The sequence below is a fragment of the Pelophylax lessonae genome, assembly GCF_965119305.1.
Source record: "Pelophylax lessonae genome assembly, chromosome: 7".
Taxonomy (NCBI): Eukaryota; Metazoa; Chordata; class Amphibia; order Anura; family Ranidae; genus Pelophylax; species Pelophylax lessonae.
In genome coordinates, this window is record NC_138774.1 from 56216851 (window position 1) to 56241760 (window position 24910).

Consider the following 24910-nt stretch of genomic DNA (forward strand, 5'->3'; position numbering starts at 1 on the left):
AGGACCTTAGATTGTAAGCTCTTGAACACAGGGATGGATGTGAATGTACTGTACAAAGTAAAAGCTCTACATGAACTGACAGTGCTAGAGAAATACCTGTACATAAATAAAATTAAAGCCCATTAGAAAATCTGTGAATCCTCAGTGAAAATTGGGTGAAAATATTGTATACACAGACCCTTTAAAGTCTATTAAGCAACTTTCTGTGGTCTTTAAATATATCTGGAGGCACATCATTCCTTCACACTGTCTTTCCCTAGCATTGTAAGGACTCTTGTACATATACACCTAAAAATGCCATGTATTCAGGCATTTTATTTTTTACTGACTTAAATGCAGCCCTTTGCTTTCAATGGGGATGTACACACAGGCTCATAAACATTTCTGTGTACAGATTAGTGTAAAAAAAAAAATCTGTGTTGTTGGTCAGTATTTTTACGTGCATACGTGCAAATGCATACATACAGTATATGTGCACACACACCACACTCCTTTGATTAAAATAAAGCCAGAAAAATGTTTACACCTGTGTACGCATATGCAAATATAGGCACAAGTGCTACACAGCCCATCCTTGTGTTATTCCTGCCAGGAATGACTAAGGTTTATACATTAGTACATTGTGCAAATGCCCTAAAGCTTTCCTCTGGCACTGAGCATGTGCACACCTGACAATCACTGCAACGTATGCAAGCACTTCCAGAAAGGCAAAGCAGCATAGTCCTGTGACACATCATATAAAAGCCATAATCAACCAGGATCTTGCATCAAAGCTCAACTCCAAATTTAAAAATGATCCCTTACAGTGGGGCTGCGTCCACACTGAAAGTGCCAATTGCTGATTTAGGTCTAGGAGACACAGAAAAGAAGATCTACTGATCCGATTCTCCACGTTGCTAGACCGGTCCCAAGAGCGTCTTCTCCCCTATGCTTCAGCGGTCTTAGGTTCTAAAACCATCAAGATTGCAGGGGTAGGCAACCTCAAAGAGGTGAAGATCTACCTGAACCAGTGTTAATTTTGGCAGCAAATTTCAATTTAGTTTTAGTTTTAGTCTTAGGACTAAAATGGCATTTTAGTTTTAGTCCCATTTTAGTCTTCTGCAAGTGTTTTAGTTTTAGTCGTATTTAGTCGACTAAAACTCCAGTACATTTTAGTCGACTAAAACTCATTTTAGTCATCTATAATGGAATGGGTGTAGTTCAATTGTAATTTGTAATGCATTATTGAAGCATTTCTCTACAATTTCCAAACTCATTATATACTACTGCTGGTCCTGGAGTGAAAAATCTAATATTATTATTTATGGTGGTATTAAGCTTTCAGCATGCACCAGTGTTAATTTTGGCAGCAAATTTTGATTTAGTTTTAGTTATAGTCTTTTGACTAAAATGCCATTTTTAGTTTTAGTCGCATTTTAGTCATCTGAATTGTTTAAGTTTTAGTCGACGAAAACGTTTTAGTTGGTTTTAGTCGACAAAATTAACACTGACCTGAACAACATAGGAGAAGTCAAAGATCACCGGGCACAGTGTTGCCTCCTCACTTCTGATTTAAACTTCTAATTGCTGTACTATTGTGTCACAATCGCATGCATTGCACAGCAATCATGGGTTTAAAACAGGTGGTGAGGAGGCAACATATCTGAACACCTGTCAAACACACTCGGATCGCTTTTTAGAGGAGCAGTAGTGCCTGCTGCACATGTGAATGAGCCCTTAGTTGCATTCGGCAGCGGCACCCTTAGGGCTTGTTCACACAAAGTTGGGGTGGTGGTAAAAGCCTGCGGTTGAGTCGCAGTTTTACCACCACCATCTTACCACCTCCAGTCCCTACCCCCTTTAGCTGCTGCCGCAGCAGGGATAGGGCCCCCTGTTGCTTTTGGTGGGTGTTACTGCCTGCTAATCGCGACCCATTCAAGCAAATGGGGCCGCTCTGCAAGCACCTCACAACTGCATGCTTCTGAGGGGTCCAAGGGGTTAAAGCCGGTGGTGAGAGGGCAACACAACGCTGCCTGCTTTAACCCCGTGTTCGCTGTACTGCACAAGGTTGCAGGGCACTTGCAGAGTGCCCTCATTCACTTTAATGGGTCATGCTTGACAGGTGCTACAGCCACCAACCATGACAGGGTGTATAATTATTGCTACGACTGCAACATGTGTATACCCCTGGCCCCTGCAGCTAAAGCGGGTACGGTTGGTGTGGGGGTGGTAAAAACACATCCCAACTGAGGTTTTACCACCCCCCCAAACTACAAATGTAAATAAACCCTTACTGTTCTGAGGCTGCTTTCAACCTGATGTGCTGCGGTTTACCTGCACCGTGGGTGCAGCGCAGTGCATCTGCGACTTTCCTGGGTTAGCAGCGCTTTGCCAAAGATTTCTATTATTTCCTGTAGGTGTGGAACACTTTCTAAAAAGCGAACCAAAACACCTGCATTTAAAGTACACCAAACCCGCAGGATATAATAGAAGTCTATGGCTAAATACAGCAAACCCACAGGAAAGCTGCAGGTACATTGCATTGCCTCCACAGTGTGGATAAACCACAGCACATCAGTGTGAAAACAGCTCTATATTATTATGCCCAGTGTATTGCTTCACACTGACCTGAAGATCTCTATCCTGTTGCTGGCACTACTCTGGAGACCGCTGGTCAGGATAAGAGGTGGAGTGCAGTTGGTATTACTCCGTATGGGACAGGAGCCAGCACTACAGAGGAGGGATCGGTTTCTGCGACTCTTGCTCCCTACTACAGCTCCAACTTCACTAGTAGCCCCTCTGCATTGCACTCTGATGCTCTAGGGTGGTGGGTCAGCAGACCCAGACCACGATCTACCAGTCACCTGGCCGTGATCTACGGGTTGCTGACCCCCAATCAAGTATATTGCAGGGTTCATAGCCCCACACTGGACATGATGATGCCAAGGGACAGTATCGGGCAGTGAAGGGGAACCTTGGCACCCCAGATGTTTTGGAACTACATTTCCCATGATGCTCATGCACTCACTTTTTTTTTTTATTGGTTGAGCCAGATGGACTTGTGTCTTTTTTTTCAACCTAACTATGTAACTATGCAGTGTAGTTGAGCATTAAATGTAGTTCCAAAACATCTGGGGTGCCAAGGTGCGCCCTCACTGGTATAGGGCATGGGGGAGTTCCATCAGCCAGGGGAGCAGAGGTTTAGGTAAGTAAAAGTGCTTCTCCTCTCCTCTAGACTAATGGAGCAGTAAACCCTAGCAGTGCGGGCTCAGCGCACTACAAGGGAAGATTTTCAGATTTCCTGGAGTTGAGCTTTAGTCCCGGTTCACACATATACGATTCAGGAACCCTGCAAATCCACTGCGAGTTCCCGCATCGCACTCGACTTGCAGGCAGTTCACACTGCCATATGCGAATCGCTGGGGGTGTCAATACAGAGTTAACAACACCCCCAGATCAGTTCACATATCGCAGTGCGAACTGTCAATTCGGACATGCATCGGATCCCATAGGTGTGAGCACCCATGCAATCCGATTCTGGTGTGGACCAAAAAAAAGGGTCCTGTGCGACTTTGGTCCGAATGCGATGCAAATTCAGCCATAGAATCTGTATGGCTGAATTTGAAATGCACAGGCATCGCATGTGATTTGCATATCAGACCGGCACTTAAGGTGATAGAAAAACATGCAAAATAGGGTTCATATGGATATTTAATTTAACATTTCCCAGTGTCGTCTACCAAATGAATGAATGCAATGCAGCCAAGCATCCAGAAAACACTCATAGGTGGTTAGCTGTGTATTGTCACCCAAGGCTCACCCTGCGAAGTGCAAAACCCCGGACTGCAGGAACAGGAACTGAAACAATGGATCATCAGCACTTTGGTACGCCACTCATATACTCATTTTATTAAAGAAGGAATAATATGCAAAACATACATTTAGAACTCGAGTTGAAGGATTTGTACACACTGACTTATTTTAACTGTAATATACTAGTATAGGATCCCCTTTATTATCACCAAATAGTAAAGACTAAAAACAGCAGTCTCCTGGCATGCACCTTAACCCGGCCATAGATGGATTGATATTCTGCCGGTTCAGTAGAGACCAGAATTTATAGACAAGCTGGTTGTACAGAAGTCAATCTCTCTATACTGTCGCAAAATTTTTACTTGATCAGTATTGCCGGCTACAGCCAGTGGCGCTGATGAGTGCATTCTGATGGTTGGGAAGCCTCCCCATTATCACAATGCAGTATCTCAGTATGAGGGATTTACCAGCCAAATGTGTAGATGGGGGAATCAATTCATTTTCTTTTGTTGAACCTGCTGGCTGTCTGAAAGAAAATTAACCATGTATGGCCTGCCTTACTCTGCACTCACACCTGATCACAGAGTATTCCTAGTGATTTCCAGGTGATTTCCAAGAACTCGGTAAGTATTTTTGCAATTGTATCAAGCTTCAGGAGTTTGTTTCCTGGGCTGCGCAAGGGGAGGTTCTAAGGGAGAAGGGGAGTTTTTCATGTGTGTCACCCGTTTGCAGCACACCCATTAAAGTCTAAGCTCGCCATAGAAGGTGGGATTTTCTTTCTTGCAACCATGGGCTGCAGGAAAGAAAATCGGTCCATTCCCCCATCTGCGCAGTCAGTGTCGATGGGGAAAATACTTCCCGCAGAGCCATTGTGTTCTCTTGGCGGAGGAGCTGTCCCAGCAGGGTGAACACACAGTGAATTTTGCTAGGGAATAACTGCATAAAAAATCGGACAGGCTGGTTGTACCCAAGTTGATTGATCAATCAACTTGGGTTCAATCAGCCTGCCCATACACGGTTCGAGTCTCAGCTAGTTCCTCCTGAACCGGCCAAGATGCAAATCGTCAAGCAGAAGCTCATGTAATTTCTTTTTAAGTGCAGGTCATAGAGGGTAGAGCGAAAGAGCATACAAATATGGACAGTAAGAAAGAATGAGATTCTGCATGGTGAGCATGGGCCAAGTCAATGGCAATGGGCTCATTATGGGGCATCCGGACTGCAGCATCCAGGACCTGTGTAGACATACTGCCAAGGAAATTAGGCTCCTTCCCAGCCTCAGGGTCCTTCCAAACATCCCAAATTCTGGCTGGTGCTTGGCTGACTGTATGACGTCCATTAAATTAAACATGTATGCGTATGTATATCGTATTTTAACTGCACTATCTGCCCTCACATTGTAAGTGCTGCGCAAACTGTTGGCGCTATAAAAAATCCTATATAATAATAATTATTTCTCCACCCTTGCTGTACAGCACAGATGGACAAATCTCCTGCTGCTCCTACTATATTCTGATAGCTAGCGGCTGTCAGAGTACCTGAACAGCAGGTGCATCTGAAAGGATGTAGCCACTGTTCGGCTGTAAAGTTTCCATCCAGCTCCTTCAATTTTGCCATTGTATTATGTCAGGCAGGAGGGTGGTGACAGTGCTACCTACTTATGGGATTTCTATCAGTTCATTAGGACCAGGCTGAAATTCACTCACTCACTTAGACATAATTAGATGCAAAACTAAAACTGACCACTAGAGGGAGAACTTATTACAGAAACTGCAAGCTGTTAGATTAATCTGACTATAAGGCAAATTCACGCACTGCACCTGTTCTGCATAAAGTCATTCCCCTTCTTAAGTCTAGGTTCACACTAAGGGCTCTTTCACACATGGAGTCCGTCGGACGGACTCCGTTTTTCTCAGCGGGGGATCGATCCGCCAATCCCCCCGCTGAGCAGGAGGATGACAGCTGTTCTCCGTGCTGTGTGCGGAGACACAGCTGTCAGGTCCCCATTCATCTCTATGGGGGAATGGACTCCATGTGTGAAAGAGCCCTAAAATGCGGGTTTAAAATTGTGCGGGTTCAGCTGTACTCGCACAATTTCAAATAGGCATTTCAGTGCAGGTTCGGGGGCGATTTGAGAGACATCTGTGTGGGTTCATGCACAGATGTCTATTGAAACTGCCCCTGAAGCAGTGGCGGCTGATGCTCAAAATTTTTTGGGGGGCGCAAACAGAAAAATGAGTGACCAGCGTGCCCCCAATCAATGCAGAATGCGACAGCGTGCCCCCAATCAATGCAGAGCGTCACAGCGTGCCCCCAATCAATGCAGAGCGTCACAGCGTGCCCCCAATCGATGCAGAGTGCCACAGCGTGCCCCCCAATCAATGCAGAGTGCCACAGCATGCCCCCCAATCAATGCAGAGTGCCACAGCATGCCCCCATCAATGCAGAATGCCACAGGGTGCCCCCAATCAATGCAGAGTGCCCCAGCATCCCCCCAATCAATGCAGAGTGCCACAGCATGCCCCCATCAATGCAGAGCGCCACAGCAAGCCCCCAATCAATGCAGAGCGCCACAGCATGCCCCCAATCAATGCAGAGTGCCACAGCGTGCCCCCCAATCATTGCAGAGTGCCACAGCATGCCCCCAATCAATGCAGAGTGCCACAGCATGCCCCCCCAATCAATGCAGAGCGCCACAGCGTGCCCCCAATCATTGCAGAGTGCCACAGCGTGCCCCCATCAATGCAGAGACCAGCGTGCGTGCCCCCTTCAATGCAGTGTGGGCTCTAATCAGGTGATCTAAAAAAAAAAAAAAAACCCCATTAAGCTTCATGCGTCCGGCGTGCATGCAGATTAGGGGGCCGGACGCATGGACGGGGAGGGGGCGGCGCCCCTGCGCCCCCCAACACACCGTCCGCCACTGCCCTGAAGTCACCAAAAGTAGTGAAGGAACTACTTTTGGGAATCGTTGTGGCGCCGCAAAATCAGTGTCGCACCGATTCAGGCAGTGATGTTGCCGGCAATAGGCGGCGATTTGGCAAGCAATTTGACAGGTCAAGTCGTCCCCATGTAAACGGGGGCTAAATAAAGATTTTCCTTATCCCAGTTTAATAGATATCAGTTCTTTATTTAGTGTTTGAATCTTACCCATTTCTGTCAGACTTGCAAAACCCACACTAATAGGTGTGTGTTTAGGTGACTTTCCAAGGTTAGGGGCACTGTTAGACCACTGCTTGCTGCCTTCTCCAAGTGCCTTCAGCCTGTGAGGATGACAAAGAATGCTTTAATGCACAGGATGGAAGAAGGTGACCATATCATAAGGACACAGAATTCTACTAGTTTACTGGTTGCCTACTCATAGGAAGACCCCCCCCCCCCCACCCTCTAAACAATGGCGAGGGTATAAGGCAGTGGCTGTCAACGTAGGAGCTAAAGGAGGCCTGAATTGCAGCCCCTGATATCACTAAAGGGCGGCACATAATGATCAATATATCCATTGTAACAAATCCAAGTGCAAAAAATATTCTCAGGTGTCACCCCTGATGTCTTGCCTTCACCTTATAGCTGAAATGCAAACTCATCAGAACCAATTGCTGTCTATATTATAGGACAGTAATAAAGCCTCCAGCTACTAGTGCATTTCCTCTGGTTATCAATGTTGAATGGTAAGGCCCCTTTCACACTTGCGGACCGGACCATTCAGATGCGCCTGTCAGTTATTCAGGCGGATCTGAACGGATGCCCCATGCATCTCTATGGGGCATCAGATGTCAGCGGAGACATGTCCGCTGACATCTGATCCTGTCCGTCAAATCCGGACGGATGAAAACCCTATTTTCCATCCGTCTTTTCGGATCGGAAGATAATGGACAGGCGGTCCATTCTCATCCGATTCCCCCATAGAGAAGAGTGGGGACCCGACAGCTCTGTCTCTGCACACAGCACAGAGACAGAGCTGGCATCCGCCTGCTCAGCGGGGGATTGGCGGATCGATCCCCCGCTGAGAAAAACGGAGTCCGCCAATGGAAAGGCATGTGTGAAAGGGGCCTTAGATGTAATGAATCTCCCAAAAGTTATGATGAGGCCATCAGGGGACTCTCAATGAGCCAGGCAGAATAAAGCACCAAACGCAAGAGAAAATACTCATAGTGTAGTATTTATTGTACCAAAGATTAAAAAAACAACAAATATATTCAAAATTAAAAAGTGACCTTGACTCGCATCAACAGGTCGCAAGACTATGCAGTGGACTGGCGGTTAGACTGTGAGTAAAATGTGACTGAAGCAAAGGTCCATAAAGCGCATAGGAAGCAAATAGTGAAAAAACACTTACATAAGGTGCTGCCAAACTGAACTCAGAATGGCGGCTGGACCTCAGGCATATATACAAGCTCAATGGCGGTTTTGCACAATGGGCATCATCAGGAGCACACTGCTCCTGATGATGCGGCACATTATGGAGCATTCTGCTCCCGATGATGCCCGTGGCGCAAAACGGCCGTTTAGCTTGTATATATGCCTGAGGTCCAGCCGCCATTCTGAGTTCAGTTTGGCAGCACCTTATGTAAGTGTTTTTTCACTATTTGCTTCCTATGCACTTTATGGACCTTTGCTTCAGTCACATTTTACTCACAGTCCAGCGCCAGTCCATATATACAAATGGCAAAATGTTCCATTACAACAGTTTCAGGCTATAATCGTTCACACCCTTCCTCGGGTAGGAACATATATAAATGACAACCTTATTTCAATCCAATTATATAATAGTCTACCAAGAACCAATTAGGCATTTAACCAAATAAGCAACATCTGATTCAATTGTCCTAAAGCCTCGTATACTCAATTAGATTATCGGACAAATTTTTGTCCGTTTTTTTGTTGCATGCTAGTCTCATATGGAAAGTAAAGAGGTTATTTTCATACAAAAATGCTCGTACGACAGAATTCCACTTCAGAAGTGATGTCATGTGTTGAATTGTTTTGTATTCTTTCGCTTCCGAGCAAGCGTAGTCTTGCTCTTACGATTTTTTTCGACCGAAAACTGTACTGATTAAACAATAATCGGACGATAATACATTTAAGGCCTGCACATTCAGCTTTTGTCGTACAAAAAGTCGCAATCGGCTGTCGAAAGCTCTATACGAATGATCCGAAAATCGGCAGATCGTTCGCTGGACGAAATTTTACTTCTGATTTTATCATGTGTACGGGCCTTTAGTCTCAGAGTGAGTAATAAATTAAATGTATTCACTCTACATTTTTTCTTTTTTTTTTTCTTTTTAAGTAAAAAATGATTTTTTTACTTTTTTTCTAAAGGTCTCAAACATCCACCAGCTCCGTGATGTCGTCATGGAGGAGTGGAAGAGGATTCCAGTGGCAACCTGTGAAATTCTGGTGAACTCCATGCTCAAGAGGGTTAAGGCAGTGCTGGAAAAAAAATGGTGGCCACACAAAATATTGACACTGGGGGCCCAATTTGGACATTTTCACTTAGGGGTGTACTCACTTTTGTTGCCATCAGTTTAGACATTAATGGCTGTGTGTTGAGTTATTTTGAGGGGACAGAAAATTTACACTGTTATAGAAGCTGTACACTCACTACTTTACATTGTAGCAAAGTGTAATTTCTTCAGTGTTGTCACATGAAAAGATATAATAAAATATTTACAAAATGTACATTTATAAAATGTATATTAGTGCTAAAGAAAAGGCCTTCAAAAAATACAAGACTGAGGGGTCATTGGCAACATTTAAGCATTACAAAGAGTGTAATAAGAAATGTAAAGATGAAATCAGGGCGGCTAAAATAGAACACGAGAGACATATATCGGAGGAGAGTAAAAAGAACCCCAAGAAGTTCTTTAAGTATATAAACAGTGAGAAAGCGAGGCCAGAACACATTGGCCCCATAAAAGATGATAAAGGAAATATGGCCACTGAGGACAGAGAAAAGGCGGAAGTGTTAAATAATTTCTTCTCTTCAGTCTTCACAAAAGAATCAGGGGGCTACACGAACCCAGCTTGTAAGGCCGAACTAAATAATACACCTCAGGAAGTGCCGCCATGGTTAACAGAAGATAGACTTAGAGCTAAACTAGAGAAACTTAACATAAATAAATCCCCGGGACCTGATGGCTTGCACCCGAGGGTTCTTAATGAGCTCAGCCAGGTGATTGCCAGACCATTATTCTTGATCTTTAAGGATAGTTTACAGACAGGTATGGTGCCAGCTGATTGGAAAAAAGCCAACGTGGTACCAATATTTAAGAAGGGGCCGAGATATATCCCGGGTAACTATAGGCCGGTCAGCCTAACATCTGTAGTCTGCAAAATTTTGGAGGGGATGTTAAGGGACCACATACAAGACTTTAGTAATGAAAACGGTATTATAAGTAGTAATCAGCATGGATTCATGAAAAATCGTTCTTGCCAAACCAATCTATTAACCTTCTACGATGAAGTGAGCTGCCACCTAGATAAAGGTAAGCCTGTGGATGTGGTGTATCTGGACTTTGCAAAGGCCTTTGACACCGTTCCCCACAAACGATTACTGTACAAACTAAGGAAGGTAGGTATGGATCAGAAGGTGAGTACCTGGATAGAGAACTGGCTCCAGGGGAGAGTACAGAGGGTGGTGATTAATGGGGAGTACTCGGATTGGGCGGGTGTGGAAAGTGGGGTCCCCCAGGGTTCTGTCCTGGGACCAATTCTGTTTAATTTGTTCATAAATGATCTAGAGGAGGGGATATCTAGTACAATCTCAGTATTTGCGGATGATACTAAATTAAGCATGCCAATATCTTCTATGCAGGATGTGGAAACCTTACAAGCAGACCTGAACAAAATAACGGGGTGGGCAACTACATGGCAGATGAGGTTTAATGTTGATAAATGTAAAGTAATGCACTTGGGGGCCAGAAACCAGAAAGCAAGCTACTCACTAGGGGGGGAACCTCTGGGTGAGTCTAAGATGGAAAAGGGGTACTGGTAGACAACAAGCTTGGCAGTGGCATGCAATGCCAAGCCGCCGCAAGCAAAGCCAACAGAATACTGGGATGTATAAAAAAGGGGATTCACTCCAGAAATAAAGAGATTACTCTCCCACTCTACAAGACTCTGGTCCGGCCACATCTGGAGTATGCTGGAGAAAGTCCAGAGAAGGGCAACAAAAATAATTAGGGGAATGGAGGACATCAGCTATGAGGAAAGACTACAAGCACTGAACCTTTTCTCTCTGGAGAAAAGACGATTGAGGGGGATATGATATCAATGTACAAATACTGTACTGGTGACCCGAGCATAAGGAACAAACTATTCAGAGAAAGGAGATACAATAAGACACGTGGCCACTCACTAAAACTAGAGGAAAGGCGGTTTAACCTTAAAGTGCGTAAGGGGTTCTTCACTGTAAGAACGGTAAGGATGTGGAATTCTCTTCCACAAGCAGTCGTATCAGCAGGGAGCATCGATAGTTTCAAAAAACTATTAGATGAGCACCTTAAAGACCACAACATACAGGGGTATACAATGTACGGTTAAAAGCAAACACACACACGCATCATAGGCTGAACTGGATGGACTGATGTCTTTTTTCAACCTCACTAACTATGTAACTAAAAAATGTGAGGGGTGTACTCACTTTTGTGAGATACTATATATATTCATACATACATACAAACACACACACTGCTCAAAATATTTAAAGGAACACTTTGAAAACACATCAGAACTCAATGAGGAAAAATATCATGCTGGATATCTATACTGATATGGACTTGGTAATGTGTTAGAAAGCAAAGGATCCCATATCGCTTGATGAAAATTATCACCCTACAGAGGGCTGAATTCAAAGACACCCCGAAAATCAAAGTGAAAAAATGATGCAGCGGGCTAGTTCATTTTGCTTAAATTTCATTGCAGCAACTCAAAATGGTATTCAGTAGTTTGTATGGCCCCCACGTGCTTGTATGCGTGCCTGACAACATGGGGGAATGCCCCTAATGAAACAACGGATGGTGTCCTGGGGAATTTCCTCCCAGATCTGGACCAGGGCATCACTGAGCTCTTGAACAGATTGAGGTGCAACCTGGTGGCATCAGATGGACCAAAACATAATGTCCCAGAGGTGTTCTATTGGTTTTTGGTCAGGCGAGTGTGAGGGCCATTTAGTGGTATCAATTCCATCATCCTCCAGAAACTGGCTGCATACTCTTGCCACATGAGGCTGGGCATTGTCATGCACCAGGAGGAACCCAGGACCCACTGCATCAACATAGGGTCTGACAATGGGTCCAAAGATTTCATCCCAATACCTAATGGCAGTCAGGGTGCCATTGTCTAGCCTGTAGAGATCTGGGCGTCCCTCCATGGATATGCCTCCCCAGACCATCACTGATCCACCACCAAACCAGTCATGCTGAACGATGTTACCTGCAACTTAACGTTCTCCACCGCTTCTCCAGACCCTTTCACGTCTGTCACATGTGCTCAGGGTGAACCTGCTCTCATCTGTGATAAGCACAGGGCGCCAGTGGCGGACCTACCAATTCTGGTATTCAATGGCAAATGCCAATTTTGAGACTGGGAGACACAGCAAACCTTCTGGCAATAACACGTATTGATTTGCCATCTTGGAGGAGTTGGAATGCCTGTGCAACCTCCATAGGACGGATGGAAAATAGGGTTTCCATCCGTCCAGATTTGAGGCATCGGATCGGATGTCAGCGGACATGTCTCCGCTGACATCCGATCCCCCATAGAGATGGGGGATCGTTCAGATCAGCCAAAAAAACGGACAGGCGAATCTGAACGGTCCGCCTGTGTGAAAGGGGCCTAAAACCATTCCTGTTTTGGAGGTTGTCTCATTTTTACCCATCTAGTGCACCTGTTGTTAATTTTATAAACAACACAGCAGCTGAAACTGATTAACAACCCCCTCTGCTACTTAACTGACCAGATCAATATCCCAGGAGAGTAATTGACTTGATTCTATAGTCTGATTAAAAAGTGTGTTCCTTTAATTTTTCTTGAGCAGTGTATTATGTGTGTGTGTGTGTGTGTGTATATATATATTATACATATACACATACACATAGAGCAATATTCTAAATAGTGGCCAGATTTGCGAAGACTGGATAACGGTTAAGAGGAAAATAGTAAAAAGAAAACAAAGAAAATATTATTTTACCGGTAGAACATATGAAAAAGGTAGGTTAAGTTAAGCTGTAGGAGAATTTGCATTACACCGTGAAAAGGTATTATCCGAACAGTAAAGACAATATATATAAGATAATTGTTTGGTATACTTTTAGGTTTCCGTTTATTTTATTAGTACAAGTATAGACCATAAAATGTATTTTTTTGTATCTAGTCATGAAGTCCATCCTTTCTTGCGGCCATCTACAGAGAATGTATATATAGTTACCTCCCTGGACGTTCTTAGAGAATGCAGAACAAGTAAAAGTCATAATTACAATTCCACCCGACCACAGCTGCAGGTTTGTGAAAAGAGTAAAAATTCCCCCCACCTCCCACTGCTTCCTGCGTGTCCTAAAAGGGCTCAATTTTCTCCGTGTGAAGTGATAGCGGATTGGACAGGGGCCACACACACCCCCACACCAGACACACTGGGTTTAAAACGGGAGCCAGTAATTGGAGGGATGCTCCGGAGTGTGAAGGCAGATGCAGACATTTTTCTGTTAGCTGTCATAGCATCCCAGGGACCTTTCTAGGCCATGTTCTGAGCAACAAAGAGCAAAACTGGTTGATACATCTAATGAAATCATTTTCTAGGTGAAATTAGTATATTTAGGTGACGAATCAGGATATGGTTTCAGTGTACAGTATCTCACAAAAGTGAGTACACCCCTCACATTTTTGTAAATATTTTATTATATCTTTCCATGTGACAACACTGAAGAAATGACACTTTGCTACAATGTAAAGTAATGAATGTACAGCTTGTATAACAGTGTGCATTTGCTGTCCCCTCAATATAACTTAACACACAGCCATTAATGTCTAAACCTCTGGCAACAAAAGTGAGTACTCCCCTAAGTGAAAATGTCCAAATTGGGCCCAATTAGCCATTTCCCCTCCCTGGTGTCATGTGACTCATTCCTGTTATAAGGTCTCAGGTGTGACTAGGGAACAGGTGTGTTAAAAATGGATTTTTGTAAAATCTTACCGTAAAATCCTTTTCTCTTAGCTCATTGACAGACGTAGTCCTCGGTGATACAGCACCTTCGGGTTATGTTGCCTCCACAGGAGCAGGACTAGACAGGAAATTAAAATGCTCTGGCCACACCCTAGGGGCAGTCCCAGAGGGTATATCCTCTCTCTCTCTGCCTCAGCAAATCAGTTATGTCAAAAAGCAGTCTTTAGAGATTTTAACCCAACCCAACTCCAAAACAGAGGGGCGGGGACTACGTCTGTCAATAAGCTAAGAGAAAAGGATTTTACGGTAAGATTTTACAAAAATCAATTTTTCTCTATCGCTCATTGACAGACATAGTCCTCGGTGATACAGCACCTTCGGGACGTCCCAGAGCAGTATCACAAATGAGGGGTGGGAAAATAGAAAACAAATCCCAATCTAGAAGGCCCAACCGGTGCCAACTAGAAGTTTACAATGCTCATCCTTAATGATGAGACTCAACAAAAAAGAAATTTTTCAAACAGAAAAAAACTCTCGAGGTAGACCACCGGTCTCCTCAAATTGCGGCTTGCAAAACCTTGCGGCCAAATGAGGCATCCGCCGATGCCGTCACATCAATTTTATAGAATTTTGTAAAGGTATGTACCGACGACCAGGTGGCCGCCTTACATACCTGGACCACTGACGCCTGATGGCGAAAGGCCCAGGAAGTACTGAGCGCTCGAGTGGAGTGCGCCCTAACAGGGAACGGAGGACTCTGACCCTTAATAGAATAAGCCTGTACCACCGTCTGTCTAATCCATTTGGCAATGGTCGCGGCAGGTGCAGGCAAACCCTTTCTGGGGCCATCCGTGATCACAAAAAGTGAATCCGTCTTACGGAATGATTCCGTAGCTTTCAGGTATACTCTGATTGCCCGAACCACATCCAAGGAATGCAACGCATGTTCCCGATGATGCTTGGGCTGAGGACACAAGGAAGGTAGTACAATATCTTCATTCAGATGAAATTCTGAAACCACCTTAGGAAGAAAGGATGGCTTAGGATGAAGTACTACCTTATCCCTATGAATCACTAGGTATGGGGACTGGCATGATAATGCAGCCAGTTCTGACACCCTGCGAGCAGAAGTGATAGCCACCAAGAAGGCCACCTTCTGGGATAAAGTAAACAAGGGAATCTCCCTGATGTTTTCAAAGGGAGGTTTCTGTAGAACCGACAAAACTAAATTAAGATCCCAGGGCGGTAAGGGCGCGCGGACTGGTGGAGCCAGGTGCCGCACCCCCTGGATGAAATTCCGCACCAAGGACTTGGTAGCTAAAGGTTTCTGAAAGAAGATTGCTAATGCTGAAACTTGACCCTTGATGGTGCTCAAAGCTAGCTTCTGCTCAACCCCTTGTTGCAAAAAAGCCAATATTCGAGTCACCGAATAGGTACGTGGAGGAAATCCTAAAGATTCGCACCACGCAATATAAGTCTTCCATGTGTGATAATAGACCTTGCTGGAAGTCGCTTTCCTTGCTTTAATAAGGGTAGGAATGACTGAAGCTGACAAACCTCTGTCCTTCAGTACTTGGGTCTCAATGGCCAGGCCATTAAAACCAGCGACTGTAAAGCACAATGGTAAATTGGTCCTTGAGACCACAGACACTCCCTGAGACGAAGTTCCCACGGAACGTCTGCGACTAGCCTGTCCAAGTCGGCCAGGCCGGCTTGACGAGGCCAGCCTAGAATTTCTAGGACCACTGGTGCTGACTGGATCTGAACCAGGCGTCCCTAGAGCTATCTGGCCCCGACCATCCGAGAAAGTCTGGTCGTTTTCTGTTCCCACACATTTATCAGATACCTGATTGCTATCAGGAAGGGTGATCTTTTCTGGTTGAACCTCAGGGACCGAAGTCACCCGGCTAGAGGCTTCTTGGCCTGTCTGGTCAACCAGATCCGGTTCCTGTGGGGAATTGAGACTAATCTTAGGAAAAGGTAAAGGAAAAGATCTATTCAGGGAACGGTGACTACCGCTCCCTGTAGTACTTAAATGTTGGAAGGGAAGAATCGCACCGGTAGTAGTAGTTGATGCTCGATCTAATGTCCTGAATACCGGTGAAAACGTCCCCCCACCCTCAAACCGGGTGGGGGCGCACCTTCAGGCTGTGTACTCCTTTGCTTCGGGTTTGGCTGAGTTGGTCCTCTGTTTGTCCGACCAGCCTTTCTTGAACCCTCCTGGAGGAGTCTTGCCTTTCCCGCTTGTTCCAGCCGGGCGTGCGAACCCTTTATGGGCGGTAAAGAAAGGTCCTCGCTTGTTGCGAGGTCCCTTAGCTTTAGCAGCCTGTGGCAAAAAAGTGCTCTTGCCCCCAGTGGCATCCTTAATGATTTCATCTAGGGTGGCCCCAAATAGACGATTCCCCTGAAAGGGGAGATTCGTCAAGGTCTTTTTGGAACCTAGGTCAGCTGACCAGCATTTTAACCACAGCACACGTCTGAGGATTACCGCTGACATAGATGCATGCCCTAATAGGGGAGTAGTGTCCAAGGCTGCGTCACAGATAAACTGTAGCCCTTGTATAATCTGTTCCATTAAAACAGATGTTACCTGGGGAATATCTTTTCCCCTAAGGTCTTGGCGTACCAATCTCGCCCATTCCGTAAGTGTCTGGGAAACTAGACCAATAACAATTACTGGTCTAAATGCTGACCCTATCAGAGAGAAGATGGTGCGGGACTCTGCTTCCATCTTTCGATCCACCGGATCCTTAAAGGACGAAGTGTCCTCCACTGGGATAACCGTGGCTTTATTCAGCCTGGAAATAGGTGGATCCACCACTGGTGGTACCGTCCATTTCTTAATGATGGATTCCTCAAACGGATAGCGTCTAGCAATACGCTTGGAAATAGTAAAGGTACGTTTAGAATGCTCCCATTCTCCTTTAATCTTATTACCAAAACACTTGGGTACAGGAAAAACCTTCACCGTTTTGATGGGCTTGTTAGTACCAAAAGGAATCTCTGTATCAGTTGCTTCTGCCGGTAAAACCTCAAGTTTTAAGGTTTCCTGCACTGCCACAACTAGTGCGTCCACCAATGCTTCTTCCTGAATTATAGCGGGAGAAGAAACGTCCTCCTCACTGTCTGAGGGAGCTTTACCTGAGGTAACAGCCCTTGTAGAGGGACCTGCAACTGCAGTGACCATCTCTGAATCTGAGTCAGAGGTGTCAGATAATATAGGGGTAGGCGGGGGTCGCTTCCTTGACCCTCGTCCCTGACAGGCCGCCTCCACCCGAGCCACCATAGACTCCAAAATTGCTGTAAATGCCTCTACACTCTGTGCACCGGCGGGTCCCGTGGCCCCCTCGAGGGAAACAGGTGGGGGAATTTGTGTGGCAGGGTCCATGATTATTCCAGTAACTTCCCGGATAATATAATTCAAAAATAAAAAACTTTTTTTTTTTTTTTTTCCACAGACCCCCAGCGCCACAAAAGCCCCTTAGTGTTACCTGCTAGGGATCCCTATCGATCGAGAGAGAGAGAGAGAGAGAGATAGACCCCCAGGCTCACCACTTGATGCTCAGAGTTTAACTGCAACAGGTTACAGCGCTGTCTTGACAAACAGGAAGTCTTTTGGCTGGCTGCCCAGGAAGAAAGGAGGCGGCTCCGCCCCTCTGCACGCCTTCCGGCGCCTCCCCTAGCTCCACGAGGTGTTTGGATCACCTCAAACATGGCCGCCCCCATGCTGGAGACACGAGGCTACGCCAAAATGGCGGCTCGTGCAATCCAGCAAAAAAAATGGCGGCGGCCTGTACCGAATAGCGGTGTGCTGCAGGGCACACAACACTATCTCTGCATGGGGATTTTTGGCGTGGTTGGCGGTACCGGCCCTGGCGGACCTCATGGCCGTTCGGAAGGCCTGCTATAGCTGGAGATTTGACTAGGAAGGCAGTCTACATGTCCGTGGCTTCTGACTGGTAGGTACCTTATTCTTATCACAGTAAGATTCCCAGACTGCCACTGATTACAATCTTTTAAACATGTATACAATTAGATTGTTAGCTCCCAAACCAAGCCTCCTGGCTTTTTGCACATAAAATCACACTCAAAGTAGGGGGATCTGTGCCATGTTATAGGATAGAGGGGGACTCTATCTTACCATACAGAGAGGGGCCCGCGTTCACCACAAGACCCGTCAGGGGGAAAAGGGGGAACATACTACTCACCATACCGGAACCAGGCGGGCACCAGCTCCTGACAGTACCCCTCTCCACCGGGGCGGGAGGGCTGTCGACCAATACGGACGCCGTGATTCATGGTCTTTGGCGTTTCAGCGAGACGTTTAACTCGCGGGGTCAGTCCCTTAATGGGACTTTGTCTCGGCCGACCCAGCACGGAGCTATGGCCTGCACGCGCTCGTAGGCTGAACTGGGGTGACCACCGGATCTCAACATCCAGCCAGTCACCCAGTTCAGCTTTCTTGCTTGAAGATCTCACAGGAACACTGGAGAAAAAAAGCTGTCTAAAAAATCTTTTTAAGAAAAAAATCTTGCCAGGACCGAAGATCCCAGCAAGGTATCTAGGTCCTTACTCCTAACTAGACAGAAAATAACTGATTTGCTGAGGCAGAGAGAGAGAGGATATACCCTCTGGGACTGCCCCTAGGGTGTGGCCAGAGCATTTTAATTTCCTGTCTAGTCCTGCTCCTGTGGAGGCAACATAACCCGAAGGTGCTGTATCACTGAGGACTACGTCTGTCAATGAGCGATAGAGAAATTTGGTGTTATCGCTCTTACTCTCTAATACTGGTCACTGGAAGTTCAACATGGCACCTCATGGCAAAGAACTCTCTGAGGATCTGAAAAAAAAGAATTGTTGCTCTACATAAAGATGGCCTAGGCCAGTGATGGCCAACCTTGGCACACAAGATGTTTTGGAACTACATTTCCCATGATGCTCATGCACTCTGCAGTGTAGTTGAGCATCATGGAAAATGTAGTTCCAAAACATCTGGGGTGCCAAGGTTCGCCATCACTGGCCTAGGCTATAAGAAGATTGCCAAGACCCTTAAACTGAGCTGCAGCACGGTGGCCAAATCCACACAGCGGTTTAAGAGGACAGGTTCCACTTAGAACAGGCCTCACCATGGTCGACCAAGGAAGTTGAGTGCACATGCTCAGCATCATATCCAGAGGTTGTCTTTGGAAAATAGATGTATGAGTGCTGCCAGCATTGCTGCAGAGGTTGACGGGGTGGGGGGTCAGCCTGTCAGTGCTCAGACAATACGCCGCACACAGAAGGAAGCCTCTTCTAAAGATGATGCACAAGAAAGCCTGCAAACAGTTTTCTGAAGGCAAGCAGGCTAAGGACATGGATTACTGGAACCATGTCCTGTGGTCTGATGAGACCAAGATAAACTTATTTGGTTAAGATGGTGTCAAGCATGTGTGGTAGCAACCAGATGAGGAGTACAAAGACAAGTGTGTCTTGCCTACGAGTCAAGCATGGTGGTGGGAGTGTCATGGTCTTGGGCTGCATGAGTGCTGCCAGTACTGAAGAGCTACAGTTCATTGAGGGAACCATGAATACCAACATGTACTGTGACATACTGAAGCAGAGCATGATCCCCTCCCTTCTGAGACCATGTTGTATTCCAACATGAGAACGACCCCAAACACCCCTCCAAGACGACCACTGCCTTGCTAAAGAAGCTGAGGGTAAAGTTGATGGACTGGCCAAGCATGTCTCCAGACCTAAATCCTATTGAGCATCTGTGGGGCATCCTCAAACGGAAGGTCTCTAACATCCACCAGCTCCATGATGTCATCATGGAGGAGTGGAAGAGGACTCGAGTGGCAACCTGTGAAGCTCTGGTGAACTCCATGCCCAAGAGGGTTTAGGCAGTGCTGGAAAATAATGGTGGCCACACAAAATATTGAGACTTTGGGCCCAATTTTGACATTTGCACTTAGGGGTGTATTCACTTTTGTTGTCAGCGGTTTAGACATTAATGGCTGTGTGTCGCACTATTTCAAAGCAGCATTTAGTGTGAACCAGGGCTTAGGGCTCCATTACACTACTTGGGGTGACTGACATTTTTCTGCATTAGATCAAAGCCAGTCACTGCAAGACTGCATCTGCAACATAATCTAATAGTTCATATTCCCATCACACCCATTCCTGTATATAGGCACATCTGTTATGGGTGCTGCAGCGATCACCAGCTGGACACTGGATACGTCACAGCTAAGTAAACATGTTCGCCAGCACACCATGGATCTTGCATAGCAGTCCAAAATACTTTTTATTGCAAAAGGATCACATCACATCACATCAGGATAAGTGCAACGTTTCGGAGCCAAGCAGGACCCCTTCGTCAGGCACGTGATGATCATGGTCATCACATGCCTTATGAAAAGGTCCTGCGTGGCTCCGAAACATTGCACTTATCCTGATGTGATGTGATCCTTTTGCAATAAAAAGTATTTTGGACTGCTATGCAAGATCCATGGCGTGCTGGCGAATACTTATATGCATCTGCAACATGTCTGCATTTTTTCATCCCGCACTGCAGCTCATTAGCAGCTCCATTCTTGTCTGCAATTCTGGGTGCATTGAAACAAATAAAATGCGACAAGGCACAAATTGGCAAGAACGTAAGAACCGACACTAACTGCATAGTAAAATGCAGCCTTTTACGTGCAGATAGAGTGAACCAACGTGTCAGTTTTGCCCCGGGTGCCGAGCAGTGCGGTGAGGAAAAATGCATACAGTATGCAATTTTTCAACCCAAGGCTCATCATAACGTATATTTGTACACATTGCAGCCTACTCATTTTGACATTGCAAAGACATCTGAAGAAAAAATTAAGAAAAGAAAGAACACAATGCGATGCACTTAAACACACATTGCACTGCTCTTTCCCAGACCTTCAACTGATTGTGTGTGAGTGTTGGCTCTGGCATTCTTGCCAGCCTGTGCTTTGTGACTTTATTACCAAAAGTATTGGGATGCCTGCCTTTACATGCATGTCATCCCAGTCTTTATCCATAGGGTTCAATATTGAGTTGGCTCACCCTTTGCAGCTATAATAGCTTCGGCTCTTCTAGGAAGGCTGTCAACAAGGTTTAGGAGTCTGTCTGTGAGGATGTTTGACAATTCTTCCAGTAGCGTATTTTTGAGGACAGGCACCGATGTTGAACGAGAAGGCCTGACTCGCAGTCTCTGCTCTAATTCATCCCAAAGGTGTTCTATCGGGTTGAGGTCAGGACAAGTTCCCCACCCCAAACTCGCTCATCCATGTCTTTATGGACCTTGCTTTGTGCACTGGTGCGCAGTCATGTTGGAACAGGAAGGGCCAACCCCAAACTGTACCCACAGCCCCACAACATAATCACACCTCCACTAAATGATTTTGTGCACTGGTCCAAATCATTTGGTGGAGGGAGTGATTATGGTGTGGGATCTTTTTCAAGGGTTGCGCTTGGCCCCTGAGTTCCAGTGAAGGGAACTCCTAAGGCATCAGCATACCAAGACATTTTGGACAACTTCATGCTCCCAATTTTGTGGGAACAGTTTGGGGATGGCCCCTTCCTGTTCAAATATACACCAGTGCACAAACAAGGTCCATAAAGACACGGATTAACAAGTTTGGGGTGGAAAAACTTGACTGGCCTGCACAGCCTGACCTCAACCCCCGATAATACACCTGTGGGATGAATTGGTGCGCAGTCATGTTGGAACAGGAAGGGCCAACTCCAAACTGTTCCCACAACCCCACAACATAATCACCCCCCACCAAATGATTTGGACCAGTGCACAAAATAAGGTCCATAAAGACATGGATGAGAGAGTTTGGGGTGGAGGAACTTGACTGGCCTGCACAGAGTCCTCACCTCAACCCAATAGAACACTATTTTCACACCTGCCTCCTGGACTGGGCGATTTGGCTGAGACCAGAGGAATTTTTTATACCAGCCAGAAAGCCCGCCATAGTCTAGCACTTTGGCACACATAGCTCTCATTTATTATCACACTTTTTGCACAGCACAATGCACTTTACTCACTCCCAATTAGTAGGGTGTAGGTCCTCAGACTGGCCCTGAAAGTCTTAGGGGGGAGGGCACATGACCATATGGTGTCTTCCTTTAGAGGAGCCCCTTCTAGTACTTGGATGAACCTTGCCTTAGTAGGTCCCCTGAAGAATGGGGTCTGCCTGGTTTTGGCTAGGCAGACCATGAGTACCCCAGTCCCCTTCAGGAGTCTTGCAGCCGGGGGATTTGTGTGCTAACTTTTTTATTGCACTTGGTGTTTAGTTTCAAGTGTGCGCACTGGACCGAAGAGAATAAAAAAAAAGCAAGAAAACACACGAATATGGTGAAGAACATTCTAGCATGAACATGACATCCACTAAAGTGTTGCAAAGGCTTTAAAGAATTGCTCCTAATATATGTAGAGTGACCCTTCTATGAATGAATTCAGCAATTGAATTTGAATGGATGGTCACCTTTCCTCTCCGCCGACTCTCTCCTTTGGCTGGGTAGAACTTGGGCCCCATGTCCTCCCTTTTTTCTTGGTCGAAGTCACCTCTTCTTTTTTCTGCACGGAGCTTCGCCCCCAGGTCTTACTGCCATCCACGGGGGTCACTGGGATAGAACACAAAAGAAGTCACATTGTTTGGTTCTAGAAGAAATCCTACATTTATGACAACAGAATACAAGACTAGTGTCAATATACCAAAAATATAAACCTTGTGCTTTGAATAAAATAAAGACAAAACATTTCCTTAAAGCTCAACTCTGGGCAAAATAAAATAAAATGTATCCCTTGCAATGGGGCTTGTTTTGTCCAGGGGAGAGGAGAACCAGTTTTACTTACCTGATTCTCCCCCTGCAGGTGCCTCTGTGTCCTCCCATCCAGAGTAAGGCTATGGACTGTGCTCTGGGCTTGATGATGTCAGGACCCTAGACTGCGTGGGTGCAGACACTGCAGGGACCACTGTAGCTGCGGGGAGGAGTGGAGGATTGGTCTAACTATGGGGAGGATCAGTTTAGCTGCGGGGAGAAATAGAAGTTCGGTCTAGCTGCAGGGGTGAGGCAGAGGATCGGTCTAGCTGCGTGGAGAGGCAGAGGATCGGTCTAGCTGTGGGGAGAGGCAGAGGATCGGTCTAGGTGCGGGGAGAGGCAGAGGATCGGTATAGGTGCGGGGAGAGGCAGAGGATCGGTCTAGGTGCGGGTGAGGAGCAGAGGTGCAGTCTAACTGCAGGGGGGAAAGGAGGATCGGTCTAGCTGTGGAAAGGAGTGGAGCATCAGTCTAGCTGCGGAGAGGAGAAGAGGATCAGTCTAGCTGCCGGGAGGAACGGCGGGTCAATCTAGCTGTGGGGAGAAACAGAGAATCAGGGTTGCTGTGGAGAGAATTAGAGGATTGGTCTAGCTGTGGGGAGAAGCGGAGGATCAGTCTAGCTACGGAGAAGAGCGAAGAATAAATCTAGCTGCAAAGAGGAGCGGAGAATCAGTCTAGTTGTGGAGAGAAGCGGAGGATCAGTCTAGCTGCGGAGAGAAGTGGAGGATCATTCTAGCTGCGGAAAGGAGCGGAGGATCAGTGCAGCTGCAGCGAGGAACGAAGGATTGGTCTAGCTGCAGGAGGAATGGAGGAACGGTCTAGCTGCGGGGAGGAAGGAAGGATCAGTCAAGCTGCAGGGAGAAATGGAGGATCAGTCTAGCTGTGGGGAGGAACAGAGGATTGGTCTAGCTGCAGGGAGAAGCAGAGGATCAGTCTAACTGCCTAGAGGAGCAGAGGGTCAGTCTAGCTGTGGAGAGGAGCGGAGGATCTGCTGGCAACAAAAGTGAGTACACCACTAAGTGAATATGTCCAACTTGGGCCCAAAGTGTCAATATTTTGTGTGGCCATCATTATTTTCCAGCACTGCCTTAACCCTCTTGGGCATGGAGTTCACCAGAGCTTCACAGGTTACCACTGGAGTCCTCCTTCACTTCTCCATGACGACATCACGGAGCTGGTGGATGTTCGAGACCTTGCGCTCCTCCACCTTCTATTTTAGGATGCCCCACAGATGGGCAATAGGGTTTAGGTCTGGAGACTTGCTTGGCCAGTCCATCATATTTACCCTCATCTTCTTTAGCAAGGCAGTGTTTGTCTTGGAGGTGTGTTTGGGGTCGTTATGTTGGAATGCTGCCTTGCAGGTCAGTCTCCAAAGGGAGGGGATCATGCTCTGCTTCTGTATGTTACTGTACATGTTGGCATTCACGGTTCCCTCAATGAACTTTAGCTCCCCAGTGCCGGCAGCACTCATGCAGCCCCAGACCATGACACTACCACCACCATGCTTGACTGTAGGCAAGACACACGTTTTTATACTCCTCACTTGGTTGCCGCCACACACGCTTGACACCATCTGAACTGAATATGTATATCTTGGTCTCATCAGACCACAGGACGTGGTGCTAGTAATCCATGTCCTTAGTCTGCTTGTCTTCAGCAACTATTTGCGGGCTTTCTTTCTTGTGCATCATCTTTAGAAGAGGCTTCCTTCTGGGATGACAGCCATGCAGACCAATTTGATGCAGTGTGCGGCATATGGTCTGAGCACTGACAGGCTGACCCCCCACCCCTTAAACCTCTGCAGCAATGCTGGCAGCGCTCATTCATCTATTTTCCAAAGACAACCTCTGGATATGACGCGGAGCACGTTCACTCAATTTCTTTGGTTGACCATGGCGAGGCCTGTTCTGAGTGGAACCTGTCCTGGTAAACCGCTGTATGGTTCTGGCCACTGTGCTGCAGCTCAGTTTCAGGGTCTTGGCAATCTTCTTATAGCCTAGGCCATCTTTATGTAGAGCAACAATTATTTTTTCAGATCCTCAGTGAGTTCTTTGCCATGAGGTGCCATGTTGAACTTCCAGTGACCAGTATGAGAGAGTGAGAGCGACAACACCACATTTACACACCTGCTCCCCATTACA

The 24910-nt window shown here is 46.3% G+C and overlaps 1 protein-coding gene across 3 annotated transcripts in view; it reads right to left on the minus strand.

Annotated features, from left to right (window-relative positions):
* MAP3K10 (mitogen-activated protein kinase kinase kinase 10) overlaps positions 1–24910 on the minus strand; it is a 145376-nt gene that overhangs the window by 10412 nt on the left and 110054 nt on the right. For all 3 annotated transcript variants that reach the window (XM_082263621.1, XM_082263620.1, XM_082263622.1), the window contains 2 exons: positions 22435–22573; positions 6937–7049 (listed from right to left, as the gene is read on the minus strand). In XM_082263621.1, the coding sequence (XP_082119747.1) occupies positions 6937–7049; positions 22435–22573 (252 nt within the window). The remainder of the gene's footprint in view (positions 1–6936; positions 7050–22434; positions 22574–24910) is intronic.